General features: G+C 34.7%; 1 protein-coding gene across 1 annotated transcript; it reads left to right on the forward strand.

Annotated features, from left to right (window-relative positions):
• The first annotated feature begins 713 nt into the window (after window positions 1-713).
• LOC120092874 (Galactose oxidase/kelch repeat superfamily protein) lies at window positions 714-3,375 on the forward strand. Its single transcript, XM_039051121.2, has 2 exons — window positions 714-1,575; window positions 2,015-3,375. The coding sequence occupies exon 2, from the start codon at window positions 2,025-2,027 to the stop codon at window positions 3,297-3,299; it is 1,275 nt and encodes a 424-aa protein (XP_038907049.1). The 5' UTR covers window positions 714-1,575; window positions 2,015-2,024; the 3' UTR covers window positions 3,300-3,375.
• The last annotated feature ends 8,685 nt before the right edge of the window (window positions 3,376-12,060 follow it).

Here is a 12,060-nt window from a genome sequence, read left to right on the forward strand (position 1 = left end):
GCTTCCAACTAAGGCTCAGTGAGTTCTTTTCCAGGGACTAAGTGACGATTTTATAGCCCTCCACAAAAAACACTTGTTCATAACAAAAATTGTGTACGATACAACTTTCAAGCTAATTTCTTAGATAGAGTTCGTGCACACAAATCTATATAAGCTCCTATCTATTAATCAAAATGAACATCGGTCTAATTTGTACTGTGGATTATTAAAAGATCTCAAAATCAATTTTTTTAAGAAGTAAAGCCAAAACACGATGTCGAAGCAAAGAAAAGTGAAGTCCAAAAATAGTGGAGACATGATAGGTGATTGGTAAGTCGATGTTATGTCTATAGTTTATAGTTTTAGACACTGAGAATGATAAACCAATGACTAGTAAAGTCACTAGAGAAGTGTTTGAGGCAAAAAGGTATCTATTGATACATCTTTAGTTAAGCCTCCACTTTTTTGTTTTGGCAACTCAATAGGAAGATGTAAATTTAATTACATCAATATTTCTACACTCTTCTTCACTTGAGATTTTCTGCTCTGATATCATATCATGTTAAATCTTCAATCAATCCAAAAAATTAACTCGATGAATTATAATAAATTTAATTATATCAATATAAAAAAAAACTTGATAAAGAGTTAAAAGATCATAGGTTTAATCCATGATGACCATCTCTTTTAATTGAGGTATGTATAAAATGATTCGAACACTCACACATGTCACTAAAAAAAAAATCCCTCATAAAAATGGAAGCTTTTTGTCATATTGTGCATGGCGATGGCGATGGCGATGGCAAGAGTAATTGGAGGAAAGAAATGGAAATCCATCGTAGGAATGAGTAGGAACCCATTCCTCTCTTTCCCCAAATCATCGAACGGAATGAAAAAGTTGAGGGTTTTTGAGGATGAAGGTTTGTTTGAATTGCTTTGATTGATTTGTCTCACGCCCATTTAGAGAAGGCCATTGTCTTCCCTTCTTTTCTCCTCGATTGTCTCTCCCGTCAAATATACTGAAGAACAAACAGCCAATCAGAATCAGAATCTCCCCTTTTTCTCTCTCCCAAGATCTCAACTCAACCCAAAACCCAATATCATATTGTTTGTTTTAACAATGGAAGTGGAGTTTAGAGGTGTCCAAATTCCACCCATTCCAATTGACCCTTTCAATTAGTGCCCACTTTTAATACTAATTTACCTTTTTCAAACCCAAAAAAGAATCAATCTCTCCTCTCACTCGCTTCCTTCCTAAAAGTAGCCTTTGTAATTTGTATTGTATTTTGCCCTTCAACTCTGTGTGCTCTTTGAGTTCTATACTGTTCCTCTGCCACCATTATTAGTACCACCATCACCTGCTCTCTTCCTTCTCATTCTTCTCTTTGCTTTAATGGCCTCCTCTTTCCCTCCATTTCCATCTCTCTTCACGCCTTTTTTTCTTCTTCTTCTCCTTCTTCTTCTCCTTCTTCTTCTCCCCCCACTTCCGTTCTCAATCCCTACCGTCTCTCACGGTTCGGTTCTTTGATTTTTCATCTTCGTTTCAGATACCCTTTTGGCCCTTTCTCCACGGTTTGCGCTCTGTTGACTTTTCTGGTAAACCCCTTTTGCACGTTTCACTCACTGATTTTTTTTTTTATTTGGTTTTGGTACGAGTTTTTATCTGGGTTTCTTCTCTAATGGTTGATTTGATGTTTGGGATAGCCTGGAACTGTCTGAAGTGTTTGATTTCTGTGGTTTTGGGGGTGGATTTTCCATCTGTTTTTGGCCGTTGGATCTAGGTTGTTAGACTGGCCCTTAAGGTGTTTGTGTCTTTGCTTGACTGAAAAGTGATTTGGGATTTTTCGTGGTAGAGTTTGTTATTTGGTTTTTGTAAAAGTGCCTCTTGGATGTTTAGCATTTGGGAGTTGTTTTCCTTGAGAGGGAATGGTTGGAAACTGATGAATTAATTAAATATTTGATTTGGGAACTTTTTTTTTTGTTCTGTTACTTGTCTGAAGTGCATATGCTTGTGTTTGTTGATTTTGTTTTGCAGTGTTAGATCAATGTATAAGGATAAAGGTTTAGAGGGTAGAGAAGAAGGAAAAGGGAAGTTGTGTGGGTGTGAGTGTGGTTTAAGGACGAATAAAAATATGCTCTTTGGGGAATTAGTTCCCCGTAGTTCCGGACCACGATTCACCAGGGACTCTGGTGTTGGTGAATCCTCTGGTTTAAAACCTCAGGATGCAGATTATTCCATTCCTTTATTTGGTGACGAGTTGGAGCTCTCAATCTTGGCTAGGTTTCCCCAATCCGAGCAATGGAAGTTGTCTTGTGTGAGCAAGAGATATTTTGCTCTTGTGAAGAGTGGTGAACTATATAGGATCAGGAAAGAAATTGGATACCAAGAGTCATCTGTTTTCATGTTAGCAAGTGGGGAGAGTAGCTGGATGATGTTCGATCGGACTTTCCAGTCGTGTCGTAGGCTTCCGGTCCTGCCATCGGATACTTGTTTTTTGGATGCAGATAAGGAATCACTTTGTGCAGGCACAGATCTTATCGTTACTGGTCGAGAACTTACAGGAGGTGCCATTTGGAGGTATCAGCTGGCAGAGAACAAATGGATTAAAGGCCCTTCTATGATTAGTCCAAGGTGTTTATTTGCGTCTGCCTCTTGTGGTTCTGATGCATATGTTGCAGGAGGGATTGCTCTTGAGTTCAGCACGGAAGGCGCCTTCGGTATGGGGTTGGAATATGGACAAACTGTCTTGAACGCTGTAGAAAAGTATAATCCTGAAAGCTTATTGTGGGAGCCTCTGCCGAACATGCACCGGTCGAGGAAAAAGTGCTCAGGCTGTTTCATGGATAATAAGTTCTATGTTATTGGAGGAAGAGACAAAGATGGAAACCATCTCACCTGTGGCGAAGTCTTTGACAAGGAGAAAAACTCGTGGAGTTTGATTGAAAATATGCTGGAAGACGCTCCAATTTCGACTTCTCAATCGCCTCCTCTTGTTGCAGTTGCGAACAACGAGCTCTACTCACTCGAACCATCTTCAAATGAGCTGAAAGTGTATTTGAAAGGGAGAAATGAGTGGAAGAACTTGGGTCCGGTTCCAGTCCTTGCTGTTGTTAACAATGGTTGGGGAGTTGCATTCAAGTCATTGGGGGATGAACTTCTGGTGATCGGTGCATCAGTTGAATCATCTACAAACAATTCCATGAGCATATACACATGCACCCCAGATCCAAGGGCCAACCGATTGCAGTGGAGGCGTCTCGATTCCGGCACGAACCATCTCAGTCCATTCATTCTCAATTGCTGTGTCATGGTTGCTTGAATAAGCTCTCTCATCAAATCATGTTGGTTGTCTTAAGTATTCGAATAAATAAAACGAATATCTCATTCGGTACTCACACAGTGGCTATTCTAGATTTATGTTCTGGTATTCTACAAGAAAAACTTGCTGAATTTATCTTTTCTGTCGTTATTTTTCATTGATCTCCATGCTTTCATCTCTTTGACTCAACTTTTATCCCCACCCCCCAAAACTAAGCAACACAAAAGGAAATAGGACTACAAACTTTATGATTGAGACCTATCTGCTTCCGTATTTGGTTGGTTGCTTGGTTTTGTGATCTTGTCTAGGACGAGACGCTTCTACGTAGGCTTCTAATCGTGTGTCCAAATATATGAACAGTTATCGCCTCAATATATTCTTCTGTAGTTCAAAAATTTGGGAAAGAAGATCAGAATGGATTCAGGTAGACCTTTAAATTCAACTCAGTGGTAACTCATATCAGTAGCTTCTAATGGTCATATTGATCACCTGATTATGTGCTTCTAGAAGCCTAGCCAGTTATCTAGGCCAACTGCTCTTCTCTTCTCATCTTCTCTGTTCTAATTGTAGTTTTAGCTGAGCATTGAAGAACCTTTGATTTTCTTTTGAAGTTTAAATTTGCTTGTGTATATGCTTTGTTGATAGGATAAACGTTTGTTTAGGTTGGGTGATGGTTGGAAAATGGATTAATGGGTATTTTATGTGATATTTACATATATCCATGAATTTGACATTCGCATAAGGGATTAACCGATATTTCTATTATATCGTATAAAGTATCTATGAGTCATATAAAATAAATAACAAAATGTCACTAATGTGAATATAAAATAAATAATAGATATTTTAACTAGTTAAAAAAAATGTAAAATATTTGTTTATTAATTTAAATATATACTTTTTTTTATTTTGTTTTAATATTTTTTCTAGAAAGTTCTATCTACATCAATATGTTTTTATTAAAATTTTTATAAAATTGAGACTTTTGACATATTAAACTTGGATTATATTAACCTTTCATGTTTGGTGTTAATAGTAAGAATTAAACAGAGATTACCCAAAATTTTAAGATATTATTGAAATTCTTCAAAGTTTGTGGATTAAAGAGATGTAATAAGTTTTTCTATAACCTAAATTTCATCATTTGGAAATAGGATTATTAGGATGTTGATATAAGATATTTGGAATTCATATGTCGGGAGAGTTTATGTCTATGGAGTTTATATATCGATGTTTGGAGAGGCATAGTTATTTTGTCTGACTTCATATGTCTATATTTAGGGTACATAGTTGATATAGGATGTCAGAGATATCTATGGTAGTTTTTTTAACTATAAAATAATCGTTCAAATTATCTACTTTTTTGTTTTGAAATTTTTTTATTAAATAATTCTACCTACAACTTGTTTGAATAAAATGTGATTGAATTTTTATTAAGTAGACATATTTTTAATAATCCTGTATTATGACCTAGGTTTTACTTTTAAACAAAAGCAATTATTTTAGAAGTTTGATATCCATTAGATTTGTGAAGTTTAGACAGGTCATTATACTTATTGCTCAAAAAGTAAATACTAACTTATACAAGGGTTGTATTCTCCTACCTCTTTACAAGGTGCACAAAATATATATGTATAATATGGGATTAACAGATGGCCAAGTTACATACACAAAATAATAATAATAATAATAATAATTCAAGACCTCTACAACACAACTCCAAAAGTCAGTCAACCTTGCCCAACAAACACATGCAATATCTACTTCTCAAAATACTCTTACCATTATTTTGACAGAAATTTGTGAAAAGTTCAGGGGTTGTATATAAGTATTTTTTTTTAATGTGATATTGACGATTTATGTCAATATATTAACCGTCGGTGTTTTTTTTTTTTTAAAAAAAATGGCATTAATGAAACTTTTGAAAATTTAAAGAACCTGGAACAGAATACTAACTATCTTCATTAAAATAAAAAATGGTAAAAAAATAATTTTAATTTTTTAGAGTTTAAAGTATTATTTATTTTAGAAAATTCAACAATGTTTTTTAAACAAATCATTTCTAAAGGGAAATTGTAAAAAATAATCGTTTCAAGTTTCTACATTTCAAAATTAGCATTGTCTTTCAAATCTTGTCCAAATAGTTTTTCTTGGATCATTTCTGCTGAGATTGAGACCAAAAATTAAGCGGGACGTTACAACTTATATTTTGGATCCGCGTGAACAAACCAAATTACCCCGATGCCCAAAACTGAAACATTCTTTTCTTTCTCAGCGAACAGTTTCAACTTTCCATTACAATTTCTACAATCTCCAATTTTCATTAGATCGGTACACTGAAGGAACCCGGTGAAAGGTCCTTAAGTGGAAGCGGATTGTCCCAATTTTCCAATTTTCACAAATTTAGATTTTACAACGGAAGAACAAAAATTATGCATTTAGAATAGAATTTACAACATGCTCAAATACAAAATAAAATAGAAGAATAAGAGGGTTTGAGAACCCTTACCTTTGAAGGCCATTCTTCAATGAAGTCCCTCGAATCGATGAACACTATCAGATGGAAATCTCAGTATTCTTTGAGTGAGAATTCAGAGGAGTGTGTGCTCTGGCTATTTTGGAGAGAGAGAATTTGAGAAGCAAGAGAGAAAAATGAAGAAGCAGAACTTTTTTTTTTCTGTATATTCACTAAAAGGGAGAGGAAGCAACCAAAACTGAAACTCCCACTAATACGTAATGGAGAGAAAGAGGAAGAGGTAGTTACAACTCCCTCCCAGAAAATGGTTTTAAATAAAATAAATAAAATAATTTATTTATTTAATAAATCATTTAATATATAAATTTATACGATAACTATCTTATCATATAATATATATTAAACTATATGTTATATCAAATATAACATATAACCTATAGTTTCTATATTGTATCATATACAATATAACCTATAGTTTTAATTCTCCCATCAATGCATTTAATATAAATCTCATTTATTTTAAATTTAATTATATGAATCTAATTCACATAATTAATATTGGAATCACATTCAAATATTTATCTCCTCTCAAATAAACTTTATATTATAATGTATCAAATACATTATAGTAATTATATCATATATAATTAATTCTCTCAATTAATTTAAACAATTCAAATTAATCCAAAATTGATTCTCATTAATTCCCATTGAGCTACAGATGGGACCTTGTGGACCTGTAGCTTGAAGCTCCAATGATACGTGAATAATTAATTAAACTCTTTAACTAAATTATTCACCATCCGTTAACTGTCGGACACTTCACTAAAGACCGACAATTGCATTTTTTGCACTACAGATATATTTCTGTGTCCATTGAATGTAACCAATCAACAACACGATGACCCTTTACAAATTGCTCGTAAGTACAACTGGGCCAAAATCACCCATTTTGCCCTTGTAGTTACATCTAACTCCTTAAGTACCACTGATCCCTCTAATGAACAATAAATCATAATCCAACTATGACCAAACCTTTCTCGAGCCAGGAGAGGGTGTGACGTCACATTGTTCAAGCCCCCGGAATCGGTCCTTAAGGGAGCAATTTATCTACTTACCCCGACATTGGGGAATGAGTGAATTCCTTCTTGTATAGTTGTGTTCCCAGCTCCCTAATCAGACGAATCTCCACAATGGTAGACTTATTGAGTTGGAAATTTAACCATTCTCACCCATACAAATCAAAGAACCGCCTTCATAGGTAGAAGTTCACAACTCACTCAGGATTCAGATCATGTTACCTATGGTCATCCTGGTGAAATGTAAGTCTCTATTATGAACAGTGTTATATAATGAGATTAAACATTTCATAGTACAGTCTGATACAAACTCCTTTGTATAGAATATTCCCATTCATATGTTTCCACATGAATGATTAGGATCAGATCATTTGTAGCACTTTACAACAATTGTAAGATCTACAAAGCGAGTCGTACTCGTAGTGTCACCAAGATAAGGTATCCAGCCTTATTCATCTACTACAGGCTATTTAGGTTTTCACTTAAACATGATCCACCCGTATGTCTCTACGTACATGTTTAAGCTACAAGACAACCTTGGATATTAGTTTATTGGTTTGTGGTTAATGCAACCAAAATTGAAATAAAACATCATATATTTTATTAAATAAATAAGATGTTTGTACATTACAATTATAAACTATAGGACTCTACGAGATTTAGGGCATCAACCCCAACAATATCCATCCGGTTCGAAATAGGTGAACCATATCCATACACTTCGTTTGTATTTTCCATAGAATAGTTATTGAGGTATTCTGTGGTTCTTTTTATTGTTGGTTAAGTTAAAGGTTGGATTTTTAAGTTGGTTAGGTTTAAAAAAATTTTGGAAAACCGGCAAAATCTTTGCATTTTTTTTTATGATTTTAACATGTTTTTGTTGGTTCGCTTTCATGTGTTTGTTTATATTGATTTGTTGTGGGAAATAAGCATGATATCATCCAAAGGCAGGTTAATTCTCAATCAGGATTGGATGAATCTCGCATGAGATGCATTCAATCTCCCTTGAGATTTTTCTGGATGTTGAGGGTTTTAAGGCATTCCTATTTTTTGCCTTAGGGCCATCTCGCCCAAGATGAGGACCGAGACCAAAAACATTAATGACCTAAAACCTTCTAACTCGAGGCATACAAGCCCAAGATTCACCTATACGTTCCAATCTCAGACCGCGATCTCACAGGATTTGTACCGAGGTATAAAGTAGTTTTCTTTGTTTTGTAGATGGCATTGGTCCAAAAAAATCACAATTCTAATTATTTTTTGGTTAATCTAACTTGTTATTCCCTTATAGGAAAAATAATTTCCAACATTAAGAGTAAGTTAATGCCTAAACAATTATATATATTTATGCAAATTTGTTTTGAACTTTTTTTTAATATGAAGCTAGTTTTTACTAGGTTTCTGTGTCATTATATTCTTCTTAGAGAGGTTGAGAAGACTAGAGAATATGCCAAACTTTAAGTTATTGGAGAAGAAGGTGTCTTTTTGGGCAGGAACATTTGGATCTAGTAACGGGGTTAAGATATCGCTCTAGGCATGTCGTTTAGGCTGATCCGCATAGTCTATATAAGCTTAGGAAGTTGTGCTTGGCCGATTGAATTATAAGAGATCTGGTTGTATGAAACCATATCATCGCTCAATAGACAAGTTACGAGTTGGCTCTTTAATAATGTCATATCACGCATCATGCGATGGAGTTGCACGTAATCACCTGGATTTAAGGCGATTCATACCCAGGTGTTCGAGTCTCAAGTGGTAAGCCATGCTTTACGGTTTAAGGTTTACATTGTTATTTGATTAATATATTTTTCATCATTTTTGCATGTAGGCTTGGACAAACAACCTTATGTCGATGGATGAGAAGAGGGCTTACTTGAGTTGGTTTCCTAACCAACTAAGTGCAGATGAGTACGAGAAACCTCCTACTTCAAAGGAGGTGATTGGTGTTATTGGGATTGATATCCTAAATCTCTTTATTCTCTAGTTTGTAAACTTGTATAAAAAAAATTTGTAATTAATAAAATAAAAATTATTTATTTATGCATTAACTCGATCGAATAAACTAAGATCCAAGGTTATTTTATGTAACTTAAACATGTGTGTGGTTGATATACAGATAGATCATGTTTAAGAAATAACCTAAATGGTCTATAGTATATAGATAAGATTGGGTGCGTTCTTCTAGTGACACTGCGGATATGTACCACTTTGTAATTATTACAATTGTTGTAAAATGTTACAAACAATTTGATCTTAATCGTTCATATAGAGACATGTGAGTGGAGGTATCCTATACAAATAGTTTGTATAAGACCGGACCGCGAAATGATTAACCTCTCTTCATAACACCATTACTTGAAGAGATTAACATTTCAATAGGATAACCATAGGTGACTTGACCTTAATCTTGAGTGAGTTGTGGACTCCTATCTATGAGAGCAATCCTTTGATCTGTATGGGTGAGTGGTCAAATACGCCGACTCAATATGTGTTAGCTTTAAAAAAAAAGTTATTATTCTTAGCTTAATTTAGGCTCGTTAATGGGCTTTATATGTTTATTGTCTTATTTTGTAGATATCATGCACTGAGGAGGTAAAACCAAGAAATCGGAGTCAAGTGGGACTAATTTGAAGTAATTTGGAGGTGGAGCAGCCAGGCTTCAAAAAAGTGAAAATTAAGAAACTGCCACTGTCACAGGGTTGCAACACTAGCCTAACGCTCTACCCTGATGCTCTAAGGCAGAATGTGCAGCATTACAACGCTCCGAAGTTGCACAACGCTAGCGTTGCAACGCTGTTTTCAGCATTGCGATGCTACGAGTTTTCCTATAAATACTCCCTCTCGACCCTAGGTTAAAACATGTTGAATTTAGGAGGCCAAATTGATGGAGACCAAAGTAAACCTTCATCCTTCTTCCTTTTCCTTCAATTTTTCAGTATCTTTAGGTTAGTTTTTATTTTATTTTCGGATTATAGACGTGTTTTGGATTATATCCCATTGGTTTTTCTATGAATCGATGAGGTAATCTTTCGTTTAGTTCTTGGATCAAGCGTTCTTTGTATTTTGATGAGTTTTCTGTCTAATTTTGTGCTTTAATTCAAAATTATGTTTTTCTTGAATCTTTTTTAATTTAGACTTGCTTTTATATGTTGGATTGACGCACCTATCATGATCACATGTCTTCGCTAGTTAAATTCAAGTTCGCATGCATCCTTGTAATCATCCATGCTTTGAATTTACCCTTGTAGCACAGATTAGATGAGCATGCTTAAATTTATAGGCTAGTCTTGAATCTTTGTATGCACGTTTAATCCAGATTTAAAGATGCTCGATTGGTTCAGATTAACTGATTTTCGGCCTTGTAAAGATTAGTTAATTCACATCGATTGGGTAGCTATGCATGCATAATTAAAATATTTGATATGTTGGCTTAAAACAATGATTTAAATTACATTGAATGGCTACTTGATCCAAGAACTACACAAATCCATTACTGTTTCATATATCCATTGCACTTTCATTTTACTTGCATGTTTTCAATTTAAAACCAAAAATCCATTTTTACTGTTTTTTCCACGGTCAAATCTAACCCAAAAAGAAATTAATTCTTCGCTTCTCTGTGGTTCGACCCTGCACTTACCATTGTTGCTACGTTTTAGTAGTAATAGGAGTAGTTCGGTGATTTTATAAATTTTCTTTTGACCAGACTCGGGGCTTATTAACGACGAAAGTTTCGGGCCCGTAAAAAATGGCATTGTTGTCGGGGAAGCGACCCAATTAATATCTTTTAGTTAGAATTGAATGTTAAACTTTAAAAACCAAAACATATTTTCTTTCTTTCGTGTCTACTTGTTTTTCAATGGCAGAAAATATAAACATTTATGTGCTTCAAGCGAGCTATGCGAGATGACGGGAAACACCAAAGGTAAGAGAGATTCATGAGCTTAGAGTCAAATTTCTGAATTTACCTCTATTGTTTAAGTTATGGCTAATAAGCAGATGCAGAATTCGCATGATCCGGAGTACGAGTATTATCCTCATTGGGAGTAGCCTAGCCAAATGTCGTTGTTGATGTCGTATCAGTCTGCCAATCCAGGTATTTCTTTAGAGGATATAGTTAGGAAATTTTCTAATCGCTCTGGTGAGTTTGTGCAGGAGTGCCTCTATGATTATCAAGAACCCATCAGTTTCCAGTAGGATGACCTCTATTTCGAACATGAGGTTAGAGTTGACCTTCAGAGTCTGAGTGACCACATCGCTCAGATCATTGAATCAGTTAGGAAACTCTAGGCTGTGTGAGTTTAACTTGCAAGACTCTAGGCTCACTCATGCATGTATCAAGAACCATTTTTAAACTTGTGCTTCATTAATTGATTGTAATTGATTTCGTTCTTGATTACAAATTTCATTCGATTCGATTGTTGAAACTAGAGTAACAACGTTGCAAATTAAGCTAGCATGTTTTTAATTATTTTCTACTTGATTGTGTGTTTCTACCTTGCTCGGGACGAGCAAGAATTAAGTTGAGGTGTTTGTTAGCTCTCAAAAAGAGCTAATATTCTTAGCTTAATTTAGGTTCGTTAATGAATTTTATGTGTTTATTCTCTTATTTTGTAGGTATCATGCACCGAGGAGGTAAAACCAAGAAATTGGAGTCAAACGAGACTAATTTGAAGCAATTTGGAGGTGATTTGAGCAGTCAGGCTTCAAAAGAGTAAAAATTACAAAACTGCCACTCTTCAGGGTTGCAACGCTACCCTAACGCTCTACCCTGATGCTCTAAGGAAAAATGTACAGCATTGCAACGCTATTTGCAGTGTTGCAACACATCGAAGTTGCACAACGCTTTCAGCATTGCAATGCTACGATTTTTCCTATAAATACTACTCCTCGACCCTAGGTCAAAACATGCCAAATTTAGGAGGCCAAATTGATGGAGGCCAAAGTAAAACTTCATCCTTCTTCCTTTTCCTTCAATTTTTAGTATCTTTAGGTTAGTTTTTATTTTATTTTCGGATTATGGACGTGTTTTGGATTGTATCTCATTGGCTTGTCTATGAATCGATGGGGTAATCTTTCGTTTAGTTCTTAGATCAAGTGTTCTTTGTATTTTGATGAGTTTTCTATCCAATAATGTGCTTAGATTCATAATTATGTTTTTCTTTAATCTTTTTTAATTTAGACTTACTTTTATGTGTTGGATTGA

Source organism: Benincasa hispida, chromosome 1 (assembly GCF_027475165.1).
Source record: "Benincasa hispida cultivar pf3 chromosome 1, pf3_genome.v1.1, whole genome shotgun sequence".
Classification (NCBI taxonomy): domain Eukaryota; kingdom Viridiplantae; phylum Streptophyta; class Magnoliopsida; order Cucurbitales; family Cucurbitaceae; genus Benincasa; species Benincasa hispida.

Excerpts from the sequence above, each read along its gene's own strand:
- LOC120092874 (XM_039051121.2), top strand. The coding sequence starts at position 2,025 with ATGTATAAGGATAAAGGTTTAGAGGGTAGAGAAGAAGGAAAAGGGAAG.